A 14,243-nucleotide genomic window follows, 5' to 3' on the forward strand; every position below is an offset into this window, starting at 1 on the left:
TGGTGCAGTCAGTAGGAGGCTCCCCGGGCGGGCCTGCTAATGGGACGTGGGGGGCCGTGTCCAGCTAAGCGTGGGTGGAAGAGGGGACAGGCGCCCTCTTGAACCCGGGCCACCCGGGCGCGTCCCCGCGCGCCTGCCCCGGGAACGGGCGGCGCAGCCCCGGGACGCGCGCGCCCCCTCCGGCCCCCGCTCGCTCGCTCTCCGCCCCCCCCCCCCCCGGGCGGCCCTGGCGGGCTCCGGGGCCTGGACCCCCGCCCTGCCCCGCACCCCGGCCGCGCTTCCTACCGTGGGCCGCTTCCACACGATGCCCTGCGTCTTGCTGGAATACGGCCCCAGCTCCTTGAAGCCCAGGGAGGACGGGATGGCGGGGAAGGAGGGGTCCTGGAAGAGCACCCCGGCCTCCAGGCACTGGTCCCGCAGCGCCGCGTAGTCCTGGTTGAGGTACTTGACGGCCCTCTCGTGCGAGCCCAGCCCCTCGGCCGCCTCCCGGTCCCTGGCCAGCTTGGCCGCGATGCCCGCCATGGTGCCCGGCGCTCGGGGTCGCGGACTCGGTGCTGCGCGCGGCAGGGGCGCGGCCGGGCCCGGAGCTCGGCAACGGGACTGCGGGCTGCGCTGCCGGCGCTGATTCACCCGCCGGGACGCGCCCCGCGCCGCGCGCCCTGCGCCCTGCGCCGCGCGCCGTGCGCCCTGCGGGGTGTGGCCTCGCCGCTCTGCGCGGGGCCCGGGCGCGCGGCCGGCGGGGCGCGGGGCGGTGCTGCCACCTGCGGGCGGCCCGGGGATGGCTCGGCCGCGCGGCCGGCTGGACACTGGGGCTCCCCGGGGAGGAAACGTTGGGACGCACCCCCAAGTCCCATGGTCCTTTCCCACCCCCCGGGAGGAAAGCTGGACTAAGCCGGAGGCCGGGGCCACCGGGGCTCTCGAGGAAACACCCTGTGAGTCAGAAGATCCCGGACCGAGGCCAGGGAGACGTTAGCTGCCGTCAGTTGGACCCCAACTTTGTGCTCCTGTCCTAACGGCTATGCAGAGGAGGTCTGATTGAATTCCCCCCCAACCCCCCAGCCCCTCATCCCCCACCCCGGGCAGCTGGGTCAGAGGGTTGTCCTGCGATTGTCCCCATTTTACAGATGCTACCACCGAGCATCGGAGAGGTTCAGTGACATTATTCAGCCTCACCCAGCTAGTCACAGGCAGAAGTCACAGGTTGAAGCCACAAGGCCCGTGATAGCCACGACGCTACCCTGCTGCCGGTCAGCTACTTATCACAGGGTCGACGGATCCGGCAAGTAAAATAAATAAAATAAAAGTACGTTCTCCCAGTTAAATCTGAATTTCAAATAGATACTAATAACTTTTTAGTGTAAGTGTGTGTGTGGGGGGGGGGGGAAGAAGAAACTTTCCTCTACCTTTATGTATTCTCCCGCTGGTCTAATAATGAAATCGACATGAGACAGATGAGCAAGAGAAATAGCCAAATTTAACGACATACATGGATACAGGAACCCCACACACGTGAGAGGTTCGGGACAGACAGGGAAAATGGCAGATATGGCATCCTGAGCTAAGGATGAGGCAAGGGGCCTGGGGCTTCAGAGGGGAGGAAGGTCATTCTCGGGGAGAGCAGATGTTGAGTAATTAGTTTGCCCTGCCCGATAGATAGGTCAAAAAGGCTATCTCAGATAATCTCTTATTATGGGCAAGGCCCCTCCCTAACTAAAATTCTTTAAGGGAGAGGTAAGCGTTACTCAAGAGCCCATTGCCTTCAGCTCAAAGTGATTCACATGCCAGAATAGCACAACCCACGGAGGTTTTGAACCCCTTCAAGCAGATGCTCCAAATACTGCAAGAGGGGAAATTTATACTAAAAGATCATTCGCTGTTTATCCGGAACTCACATTTAACTGGGAAGATTGAGTTAATATTGGTAGGGTATTTAGAACAGTGCCGTGGTCAGGACACTGTGACCGTTCTGTTGGGAGATACTGTAACAGTGGGAAGTTGTAACTCACCCCATCATTCTTTTGACATTGTTTCTGTAAATGCTGACTCTGGCTAATATGTAGTTTGTAGATAAACAGCATGTTTGTATAAGAATCGTAGGAACTAACTTGAGAAGATACAGACTCCAACCTTCAGTCATCCTAGTTTCGGGACATGTGCTGACCTTCAACTATAGAAGACCTTCAGCCGGTATCACGAAGACCAGGAAGACCCAATGCCAGACCATCACTTGACCTGTTTTGAGATCCATGTTGGAATGGACTCTGCTGGACTGCACATAGAGAATCTTTCAACCTACTTCCCTTGATTTCTTTGTTCTGCTTTCCCTCTCTCTCCTTATAAAAGCCTCTGCCTGCACTGAGATGTTCAGATGGACTTTGGGACAAGAGTGCCCCATCTTCTCGAGGTGCCAGCACTTGAATAAACCTCTTTCCTTTTTCACCAGCCCGTGTCTCATGAGTTTGATTTTCGTGGCAGCAGGCAGCAAGAACTTGGGTTCTGGTTACAGTACCATGAGATTCTCAGCTCATGCACAAGAGAAATGGATGTGTGCCCAAGAGCGCACTCCTCCTCTCCTTCCCTACACTAATATGGAAGAATTTGTGTTTTGACGATGCTCAACCGCTGAGCCATGCCTTGCCGGGCTGGAGACATTTTTTATTGTCATGACTGCGGGATGCTACGAGCCTCTAGAAGCCAGGGATGCTGCTAAACATCTTATAATGCCCGGGACACCTCCCCATAACAAAGAACTGTCTGCTCCAAAATGTCAATAATGCTGAGGCTTATCTGATTCCAGCCTTTCACTGCTTTTGAGTTATTTTACAACCTTAAGTTGCAGGTTACTGTAGCAATGCAAAAGAATTTTCTATGGATTATGCAAATTAATTCTGTCCAGTGGAGGGACCCCTCACCCCCATGAAGAAGGCAGATGAGTCCTTTTGCATATTAATTTCAATATTCTTTACTTCATATAAATGTGTGCTTCTTTGATCTCTCCTTTGGAGCAGTTATCACATCTGCTTAATTGGCTCATTTAATTAATGAGTTAAATGAAGTCTTGAAAATGCATTCATTTTATATCTCTATAAGAGTTGTAATTTTACCTTTTTGGAAAATTATCTTTTAGCCTGAGGAAGGAAGCCCAGGTAATGCTCTGTGGAGAAAGTAGCATTTAAGTTGATCTTGAAGGCTCGCTTAAGATTTGATATTCAGGATTTTTCTCCAAAAATCTTTGGAATTAAAATATGTATATATTCCGGGGTGTCCTATGGAATGCTGGGTGACATGTGTGGGGGTTGGTGGGGGATCAGGTCTGTAATGGTCTGTGCCTTTCACAGTCTTCAAGCTCTGCAAGTTGCAGAAAATTGATAGTAATGCAAATAAGCCTTTTCTACACATATGCAAATGAATTTTGTCTGGTGCTAGTGTAATCAGCCTCTCTCAGTTTTGCATCTATTAACAAATTTCAGTTCTGCATTTCTAATTGACTGTTTTTTTTAGATTCTCCTTTGAAGAATTATTATTGTTTTTTAAAAACACCGACTGGTTCTCTCATCCATTAATGAATTAAATAAAATCTTTGACGTGTTCATTTTATATTTGTATGAGGGCCATTTACCCTTTTAAGACAGTATTTTAAAAATTAAATTTATTAGGGTAACATCGACTAATAGCATTCTATATTTATTGATTTTAGAGAGAAGAAGGGGGAGAGAAAGAGAGAGAGAGAGACATTGATTAGCTGCCTCCTGCAGGCCTCCTACTGGGGATCAAGCCTGAAACCTGGGCATGTGCCCTGACCGGGGATCGAACCGGCGACCTCCTGGTGCCCGGGGTGATGCCCAACCAGCTGGGCCACACTGGCCAGGGCGCCTTTTGCCTACGCGGGGTTTTTTCCCTCCAGTTCCTGCCTGCTCTTTCTCAGTCTGTGTCACCAGCTCTCCCTTCTCTGCCTGTACCTTTGTGTAGGTTGTTCGAGCTTTTTCTGCCTCAAACCTGCCTGGTTCAGCACCTTCCCGGCTGCTACCTTCCGATGGCAGGGCCATCTGTAAATGCAGCGGGTGCTTGGGGTAGAGCAGCCAGGACATTTCCACTGGCTTCTTCCTCCACTGGGAGGTTGGTTTTGATTTTTAATTAATTAATTTATTAAATACAGAGGAGACTTTTCTGTGGACTTAAATATATTTATTTTTTAGAATGTTGATTTGGGCTTGCAGACACAGCTAGTGATGCCTAATGGTACCCAAGCTGTTGTCCAGATGATTTATAACTTAAATCTCCATAACTTAAAGCTGGGAAAGATGTTTCTTTGCATCGGTCCCTCTGAGGATGAGCAGGTCAGCTGCAGAGCCCACCCCAGGCTGTCACCTGTCTGAGTGTCTGGCACCACGGCCCCATCCTTCCAGAGAGAGGCTCTGCCCAGGGGCCCCTGAGAGAGGGCTCAGAGATCCTGCCAGGTCCAAATAAGGGAATGTGACCAAAGGGGCCTCGGAACAGAGTCTGGGTCTGAGTCACCTCTTAGGGATGTGGCCACCCAGTGTCTGACTCAGAGCTCGGAGGTTCTTCAGCTCTTCACGGCAAGAATGAGAATCACAGAAGCAACAGGCTCAGGGTGAAGGAGGGAGGCAGAACCGCCTCCTCTTGTCTGCCCGCTGAGGGTCAGGAGGTGAGGCCCAGGAGGACTGTGACAGCTGAAGGTCAACGGCCACGGGGAGGCCGGAGCCCGCATGGGGCCACAGACTCACAGAGAGGGGGGCCCATCCCGATACCTGATCCCTGGCCTCTGCCGGGGTGCTGACCGTGCTGTGGGCCCAGTCACTGCTCGGGCCGGGTTATGCTGGGGAGGCCTGGGCTTCCTGACTCATACTCAGAAGGGAGTGTCTGGGAGGAATTTCTTTCCACCCCAGGAACCTAGGGACTGGTCAAAAATGCAAGTCACACCAAGAACACAAGACATAATGCTCTCTGGTGAACATTCTGCGATATGCACTTGGATATGCATGGAAAAGCACAATAGTGAATATTTAGAGTTATCACCTTAGTATTTTTTACCTAACTTCTGTTACAGTGCTCACGACCAGGCGGTAGAGCTGTGTCTGTGTCTGATGCCTGCTGGCCTGGAAGTTACTCAAAGGGGCTGTCTCTCTTACTCACTTAGTGATCCTGGCACAGTCCCTGCCCCTGGAGGGCCCTTGGTACAGGTTTATCGGATGAGGGATCATAGCCACAAAGCCCGCCCAGGGCAAAGCTTGCTGGTGTCTTCACGGTGCGTGTCACTGATAAGGGCTGGGGGACCTCATACAAGGGGCCCCCTGTATGGAGAGTTGTGAGGGGCCCAGATTTAACATCTGCCAGGATTGTTTAGAGCAGGGCGGGGAGCGCCGTCTGTCTTTACAAGAGAATCAGAAGGTCCCTCCCCAGGGTGGGGCCCTGGTGAGCTGGGCTCCAGAGGAAAGGTGACAATGCTCTTGGACCAGCAGGCCCACAGGCTCCCCTCCCCAGAGAGAGAGCGATCCTCTCCTCCCTCTCGTGGAGCTGGGTGATTTCTTGGAGCCTCAGTCGTGAAGATCACCGAAGTTTCCTGAACAACAGCCATGAGTCTAGAGTCAAGTCTTGACACCATAGTGACAATGTGTGAGCCATGGGGGTGATGTCACACCCAGGCAGAAGGTGGGAAATGGCGCCTCCAGAGGCCTCTTTGGTGTCGCCTTGGTGCCACCACATGGCCAAATGTAATATTGTTGTTTCAGAGCAAGGGAAACCTCATCTAGCTGAGACAAAGGAAACCTTTTCTTCAAAAGGCCCTTTCTAAAAAAATTTTTTTAAAAAAGGCCCTTTCTTCCAAGAGCCTTGGTTCCTTCTTGCGGAGAATGGTATTTGGAAACCAAGACCTAGGTGCTCGTTGCCACAGAAGTGCCAAGATTTCAGACCCTGGTGGCAGACAGCATCTGTCCCCTCTGCAGAGAGCACTGTCCACGCTCCAGCCGACAAGCCCCCCAGGATTTCATTAGGCCGCAGGGGGACATACCTTTGACTCCTTACCCTCCGCTGCACCAGGCCCAGACTCTGCAGGGCTCCATGCTGATGTGCGCATTTATATTTAAAAACGTGTGCAAATTATATTTTTCAGGGGGAAAAATAAAACAGCAAAAACTAAATCCCCAAACCAAACCAATCAAACCCAAAATCCCCCATCCGTAAAGGTTACAGTTGTATTACCTGTATGACGTTAACCGGTTTTTTTATATAATCCAGAAATCCTAACATTCTTTATTCAGTGCCTGCAATATTTAATCTCTTAAATTCTCTCTGCACCAGCTTTACCATCCCGCTGGTTCTCTCTCAGTTGGGTAAGTAAGTCATTAAAAAAAATAGATAAATAAAGTCACACTCACTTTAGGAAAGCGAATAAATGAGATAAAGTTTTAACTTAGGAGAAATGATACTCGGCCTTCAATTCCAAAGCAGTGCCACGTGGTTCGTTTTCAAGTCCCCTCTTTCCGTATCTGTAGCTCCCTTTTCCAACCGGGAGAAACGAGGCCTCAGCATTCTCTCTATATTTCTCCATTTGCTTCATCCAAGAATTCGCGGAAAGTAGTTCTGAACTGCTAACCCATTCACTGTGAAAGTGAAAGCTGCTTACCAATGTTCAATATCTGTTTATAGTTTATTGTTGTTGTTGTTGTTTTGGTCTTAGCTGAGTATTATATGCCCAAAATACTAAGGGCAAAATTTCTTGGGTTATTTCTCTTTTCCCCTTTCCAGGAGTCTGAGCCTGAAATCCGTTTAGAATAAGGCTGGTTGGGTTTTTTTCTGCTACCTTTAGCTAGAGGGTTATTAACAGGACCTCACTTTTGCACAAAGTGGCCATGCAAACAGACATATCAAATATACACGTAACAGAATGTAAAAAACACACACACAAAAAAACACAGTTGAATTTTGATATTCTCCCAGGAGGTGTGCATTCAATTTACCAGCGATGTATTTTTACTAGCCTTTTGCTGATAACCCAACTACACATTAGTTCCTTCCACCCCACGTGGAAAATGACAATATCGGCACGTTTTAATTAACTCCAGATACTTTCTCTCCTTAGAACTCTGAGAAACTAATATCCCTCTGAAGGACCCCAGTAATAAAAAGCACTGGCAAACCTCTGGAGCCCGGCCATTCAAAGCCAGACTTAAACAAGAGGTTGAAGGATGCTCCCGATCGTTCAGTCAGTTTTGTACGTGGTTTCAGTGTACTTTGGTGGCAAGGGGATTTTTATTTTATTTTTATGATTCAAATAAATGACATCTAATTTGTAGTTTTTAATGGCTGGGCTGGCTGCACTGCTCACATCAGTGTCAGGAACAGGATTCTAACAAAGGCTAACTTTGGACACAACTTGGAGTTTGACTTTAGGCCTCTGGTCTCCCATTCACACCCCCCCCCTTTCCCATCTTCTCTCTGTTTTCCATGTTTGAGGTGCTCCCAGAATCTCTCCTGATACATCTTTAAAACCTTCTTTCATAAGAGGATCTAAAATGCATTCATATTAAGGTATAAATAACCGATAAGAGCTTAAAATAGTACTCCTCTCTTCTAACTCGTATGGGACAACCAAGTTAGTGGCTCACGATCCTACCCCCAGGGCCAGCTACAGGATTTCAGGGTTCAGTGCAAAATGAAAATGTGGCCACAGTCATCAAAACCCTGGGGAAAAGTGCCATGAATGATAAAGCTTTTTTCCTTTGAAAATATTTTTTCTTATAAAACGCAATAAGGGAAATAGTGCTACACAAGAAACAACATAAACTTTTGAAATGCAAAAATATACTGTTTTTAGTGTCGTAATTTTGTGTAACACAGTGAACAACAATATTTATTAATTTGATATCATGAATGATGATAGGAGTTTCCTGGCTCACTTTTTTGCAAATTCATATATGAGGCCATCAAAATGTTTACTTTCACAAACTAAGCAACTGTTGGCAGCTGGGTTCCCTGGATGTAGAAGCTGAGATGAAGTCTGAGGTGCAGAGTATTTATTAGGGACCAGCATCTGTGAATGGAAGGGGGAGGAGGGGGTCTTGGTCAGAGGGAGAAGTCAAAATGCAAAGAATCCACAGGCCTGTTGGGGTGAAACAGGGCCCTAGGGGGCAGCAGAGACCACCAGCTACTGGAGCCAGAGCCTCTTGGCTTTGAGACCATTAAAAATTCCTTACCACTGGCTGCTGCTCTCTCTGGCGCTCTTGGTCCTGGTCACCACAAAGGAGCGCCCCTCACTTTTGGGGGGGGGGGCCTTCGCCCAGCTCCAGGGCCGATGGCTGCATTCAACTTGCCCAGGAGCCCGTCACCTCCAGACAAGTGTATCTTAGTTGAGGCTGTTTTTTGGGCCTCCCATGTCCTCTTGTGTCAGATGAGCAAAGGAAGAGCTGGGAGAAAAGGGACCTCTTCAGGTGACCAGCAGGATGGGACAGAACAGGGGCTGGAATCCAGGTCTACTGGCTCTTGGTCTAGGGCTCTTATTGGCTGCCTCTAAATTACTGTTTTCTCTTAGACACTCAGTTCTTTTCTGAGCCTTCCTCGGGCCTTGGTTTAAGTCCTATTTGCAAACCTTTTCAGAGAATCGAGCATGAAACAAGAACCACCAGGATGCACTTGCACTTCAATTCTTATAGTTATCCCCACCCTGGGCTTAATTATACTCTGTCTCTTGCCAATCCAAGGAGGCAAGATACAAAGCTTGACTCTAACTTTTAGCCAGTTTAGCCAGTTATTCATTCATCAGACATGAACATCTACCATGCGTCAGGTGTCAGGGAGCGGATGAAGCTCAGCTGGTGGACACCCTGCAGAGAGCCACCGTCACCTGCACTGTTTGCCAGGGAATTATTTTTTATGTAGTTAGTTGCCCCTGGGCATGTTTCTGCCCAGCCTCATAAGCCTTTATCATGGATCCTGGGCCTCCTGGAAGGGAGCTGGCATTGGCTCTATGGGTGTTTGGGGCGTGAGGCTGGGGTGACACCTGCCCAGGTTGGTGGAGCCAGTGGGCGCAGGCGGCTTCCTCCTGGGTGCCCGGCTGGGTGACAGGGAGATGCTTGCCCCTGCTCAGGAGGGGCCTGGGGAGGACAGACTGGTCCTGACTCCACTGGCTTTGCTCTTCACGACTCCGTAAGTGGGCTCAGGCCTAGCTGCCGAGATGAGGAAGGGCTTGTGCGGCAGCTGGATGGGACGAGCCAGGTAATTTCGGCAGGTGGGGTGGGAAGGAGATCCAATCCCAGGGGAGTCCCTCTGAGGTTGGATGGAGGAGGGGCTGGTTCACTTCAGTCTCAGGGAATGTTTCAGGGAGGCACAGGGGAGAAACGAAGGCAGGGAAAACATGCCATGAGATCTTTGCCAATTCATTAATGACCCTGCCTGGCTGTGCCAAGTGCATTTACCTGGTGTGCTTATATCCAGCTGCTGGGTATCTCATACCCATGGGCGTCCATTCATTCAACAAATATTAATTTAGTTCCTACTACATACCTGGAACTTTCTAGGCTTTGGCAACACAGTGATGAGCAAAACAGACACAGACAAGTGTCCTTGTGGAGCTCAGAGGCTAGTGGGGTGGGGGGACATTGCTTAAATTGTTGCTCTGAGAGCATGTAGGAGGGGGATGGCTTCACATAGGGGGCTCAGAAAGCCTTCCCAGGGCACTCAGGGTCTGAAGGATGGGTGGGGGTGGGGAGGAGAGCATTTGCGGCAGAGTGCACTTTTGCCTTTTCAGTCTGTCGTCAGATGTCCCTGCACCCCTGTCCTATGAGATTAGTGATGCATTTAGGGCCATGATCGTCTCCCCCTTTCAAGACCCTTAACGTAATCATATCTGCAAAGATTCTTTTTCCAAACGAAGCATTCTTCACAGGTTGAAGAGATTGGGACTCATGATCTCTGGCAGATGGACCCTTTTCCAGGTTGCCACATGCTAAGGTTCACAAATCACTGATGTGGCCCATGTCCTTGGGGTAGACCAGGCCTAGGAGGTTGGAGCCCCGAGAAAAGGGATCAATACGAGGTCACAGAGCCCATAATTCACTTCCGAGATGAGAACCTAAGAGCCCTGATTCTCAGGCCTCCTCTCCGGCCCCGGTTCCTGGGAATGACAGCCGACATGTACTGAGCACTTCCTATGTCCTAATCCAAGCAAATGACATGTCCTGTCTCGTCACTCTTCCAAACAACCTCAGGAGGTGGGTGCTGCCATTACCTCCCATTTTACAGATGAGAAAATTAAGGGGAAGAGAAGTTAAATAGCTTTGCCCAAGGGGATAGAGCTAATTACTCGTGGAGCTGGGATAGAAACCCAGGCAGCCAGAGGTCAAAACCTCACGCAGAGTTGGAACAACGTCCAGTTGGGCTGACTCTGATCTGCTCCGTGAATCACCCCTTTCTGATATTTCTATCCACCCAGCAAATATAGAACCAAATTTTTCTGGAAAGAAAGGAGACCCACTGAACCCCTTGCCCCCCCAGTCCCCAACCTGCTCAGAACCACTTCTCCAAAGCCCTGGTGAATCCCAGCCTCAAGCTGCAAGACAGCTTCTCATCTCAGCCCTTGGGGGCCAAAGGGAGGCCAGCAGGTCTGGCAAAGAGGTGGGGGACAGCTGAGATCCTAATGAATGTCTTAGGTTAATGGCCTGGGAGGGGCTCTGGAAGTTTCCAGGCCTCCAAACTGCCATCTGAAAGGCAGACAGGGAAGGCGGAGCATATTCATTTGCACCTTGGATACTATTTGCTCTTGGCCATGACTCACTTCCCTCCAGAGCAGGGCCTCGGGTGAAATGTTTCCCTTCTCCACCTCCCCTCCCGGCTGCCTTATAGCTCCCCTCCCAGTGGGGTAGGCCTCCGAGAGCACAGAGCAGCCCTGCCCTCCTGTCCTCCCCACGAAGCCACCCACGGAGCCAACCATGGCCATGGCAGCCCTGGCAGGGCGAGTGTCCAAGCAGAGGGCAGCAGCTGAAGGTCTTGGCTCCAACCAGAAGGTCGTGAAGTACTTGGGCCAGGACTTTGAGACCCTAAGGCAGCAGTGTTTGGACTCAGGGGTCCTATTTAAGGACCCAGAGTTCCCAGCGTGCCCATCGGCCTTGGGCTACAAGGATCTTGGACCATGCTCTCCCCAAACTCAAGGCATTGTCTGGAAGCGGCCCATGGTAAGGAGATGGGCTTGTTGTGAAGCGTCAGATGGGATGGAGGGCCCTCGCTGCTGGTGAGAAGTAGTTGAGGGAGAAGGCGTGGCTCTGGACCCTAAATTCCTAGGTCCCATATTTTGGAACAGCTCTCTCCCTTTAAAAGTCTTTTTCAGAGGTGGTGAGATTAGAGGGAAGAGCATGCATGGGCTTTGGGATCAGACAAGTTGGATTTGAATCCTGGCTCTGCCTGTGTGGTCTTGGACAGATAACTTCTGTGAGCCTCAGTTTTCTCATCTGTAAAATCGTGCTGCTGGCACCTAAATCTCAGGGCTGGTAGGAGTGCTAGAGATAAAGCTCAGAGCATGGTGCCCGTCACGGGCACAGACTACATGGTAGTTATTGCATGGGCCCCTGCGCCAGTGCACAGTGGAGCAAGGCAAGGCGATGCCCTCATTGGTAAGGGGTGAGTGGTGACACCGTTGTCGAAAGCCGCAGGGTTGCTTAAGGTCGTGAACTGTGTCACTGTCCCATCAGGGCTGGCGAGTGGAGGGAGAGGTGGGGGCTGTGGGTCTGTGAATGCAGATGGAACTCAGGGGCCCCTGGGTGTCACTGCTACCACCCCAAATTCAAAGGCAGAGAGTGGAGAACCATCCTCCCAAAACCTATGTCCATCACCCACCTCTGTGTGACCCTCGTCAAGTAATTTAACCTCAAGGACAGGAGCCCCCTCCGAGGGGTGGTGGTGAGAACTGAGACAATCTATTCAGTGTCTGCCAATTAAAAAGCCTCCTAAGAAAACACACCAGGGAATGTCTTCCCTTCTAGACCATGGTGGGAAAATCAAGTCATGGTACCTATTTTCTTGGCCGTGGTTGACACGGGAAGGATAAGAAAATTCTTTGAATATGGTCAAATCCTCATTTAACTCCAGCTGCCTGTATCCCTTTAGTTTTATTCTATCAATTTTGGCCCAACAGCTTCTACCCCTGTGAGTAACTCCTCTGCCTGCCTCCCTCCTGCCCACCTAGGGCCACCCTCCCGCCCCTCTTGACACATATGGCGTCTTTGGGATGTTGGCAAAAATCAAGGTTAGGAGCCCTGGTTTGATATTCTAACCTCAAGAGGTGACAGTGACATTTCATTTCAGTGGACTGTTTTGGTGTGTGTGTTTTTAGGCCTCTGTTTGTGTCAGGTGTTGGCTCTGCACTGTTGGGAAGGTGGTTGGGGCAGGTTCGTTACCGCAGACAGACATCGGAGCTGGGGTAGGTGGAAGGAGAGGGTCATGGCCGAGCCCAGGAAGGCACAGGCGTGAGCAAAGGGCCTGGGCTGCGAAAGTGAGTTTAGAGCAAGAGTCTTCAGAGAAGGGCAGAGGCCACTGGGAGACGGGGACATGAGGCTGCAGATGTCGAATGGGGCAGATCCGAGAGGGACGGGGGGGGGGGGGGGGGGGCTGGGCTAGGAGTGTGTGGCCGTCTCCATGGTGATGGTGAGGAAGCCGGGGGGCACCCCTGGGCCACCTGAATGTGCACCGTTCTGGTTAGAACACTTGAACCTGTTTCCGGCCTTTGCAGGCCACCCTGTCTTCCAAACCAAACTCCAGACTTTAGCAGAACTTGGTAGACTTATTGGCTATGAGATGAATGAGCTTGTATCGTACGAAGAGCGTGACATCCAGCTCAGGGCAGCAATCTGAGAAGTGTCAGCGTATTTCGTAGGAGCCAAACCCACGGGTTTGGGTGATGTCACCGAGAGAGAACGCTCCGGGCAGGCTATTGCCCTGTGACATGGGGTCCCTGCAGGGGGCTGAGGACCTGGCCCAGGAGTTCCCTGGTGCTTGGGGGTGAGCGGAGCAGAGGAACCCTCGAAGGGGATTGAGAGGAGGTGTTCAGAGAAGTGAAGAGAAAGTCGAGAGGGAGCAAAGACCCAGGAGCAGAGAGAGGAGAGTTTTCGGCAGTAAAATAAGGGACACACAGTAGATAGCCTCCTAGGTTGCTTTGAGGTCTGAATTCAGTGACTCTTGACTTTACCCTTGTTGCCACCATCACTGGGTGTCTTATGACTTGTGCTTTGTCCCGAATTGCTTTCAGGAATTGTGTCCCAGCCCTCAGTTCATCATTGGTGGAGCCACACGCACAGACATTTGTCAAGGTGGCCTGGGTGAGTAAGTGGGACGGCCCGGTCTGTTTCGGGGCTGGGCCTGGGGGCACGTGGGGTGAGTAACGCCAGATTAAGCTGTTAGACTGGACTGACTGTCGTCACCCTTAAGTGGACATAATTTGCCCTATAAAATGGCCATGTCTCTACAATCAGGAACTGTCATAATAGATGCTTTTATAATTAGTAAGAAAGCAAGGATCCTATCTCTCCAGCCAAGCTTTCTTTCACAGGCCTGGGATCCTAGGATTAAGAACCGTCCCTCCTCAAACTTTTTTATTCCTTCCGATCAGGGGCAGTTAAGCTTCGGGAAGAATTTATTTTGTTTAGTTCTGTAAGTTGTAGCCTCAGGCAGATTCATGCTCTCCATCTCCTAAGGGCCTCACCGTCAAGTGGGACAACACTGGCATTTTAGGGGAGAGCGTGGCTCTGAATTGAATTCGCTTCGTTTCCAAACCGCCATCGGGGGGCCGCTGCAAAATATAGGACTGGAAATGAGAGCAACGAAGTGGCAGATCCTACTTGGGGAAAATTAGTAAAACAAACAAAATCTCAGCATCCATACAGGCCTGATAACCTTGATCTTTCCAAAGGTTTCCCTTCTTTTCCCCTCCTTGTTATAGCCAGGGGAACGTTTTCAATCTGCTGGAAACCTTTATGATTTTGAAAATCACAGGGCACTTTATTTTAAAAGCCTCCAATGTTCTTTCCTTTAATGAGTACAAAAAATACCCCCTTAGCCAGGGCTGGCGGAGGGTGAGTGTAAAGCAGCGAGAGTGAGTCAGGGTGCCACACGCAAGCATGTGCGCCATCCCCCCCAGCCTGAGCCTTCCTGTCCTGGCTCCTGGGGGGGACGGGCTGATCTTTCCTGTCCCTTCTACTTCCAGCTACGTGTTCCACCTAATTTCCAGTGTGTCTCAGGGA

General features: G+C 50.8%; 2 protein-coding genes and 1 long non-coding RNA gene across 3 annotated transcripts in view; 2 read left to right on the plus strand and 1 right to left on the minus strand.

Moving 5' to 3' along the window:
- The window catches only part of CAPN2 (calpain 2), a 40,416-nt gene extending 39,894 nt beyond the window's left edge, over window positions 1-522 (minus strand). Inside the window, exon 1 of the mRNA XM_087828854.1 lies at window positions 286-522. Within this exon, the coding sequence (XP_087684980.1) occupies window positions 286-522 (237 nt within the window). The remainder of the gene's footprint in view (window positions 1-285) is intronic.
- A 438-nt stretch (window positions 523-960) lies between these two features.
- LOC107543600 (uncharacterized) lies at window positions 961-2,429 on the plus strand. Its single transcript, XR_015716297.1, has 3 exons — window positions 961-1,029; window positions 1,125-1,303; window positions 2,090-2,429. It is a non-coding gene; the product is annotated as an uncharacterized LOC107543600 (long non-coding RNA).
- Window positions 2,430-10,949: 8,520 nt separating this feature from the next.
- The window catches only part of CAPN8 (calpain 8), a 31,292-nt gene continuing 27,998 nt past the window's right edge, over window positions 10,950-14,243 (plus strand). Inside the window, exons 1-2 of the mRNA XM_016221229.2 lie at window positions 10,950-11,186; window positions 13,253-13,322. Of these exons, the coding sequence (XP_016076715.2) occupies window positions 10,950-11,186; window positions 13,253-13,322 (307 nt within the window). The remainder of the gene's footprint in view (window positions 11,187-13,252; window positions 13,323-14,243) is intronic.

This window comes from Miniopterus natalensis, chromosome 21 (assembly GCF_054644295.1).
Source record: "Miniopterus natalensis isolate mMinNat1 chromosome 21, mMinNat1.hap1, whole genome shotgun sequence".
NCBI classification, from domain to species: domain Eukaryota; kingdom Metazoa; phylum Chordata; class Mammalia; order Chiroptera; family Miniopteridae; genus Miniopterus; species Miniopterus natalensis.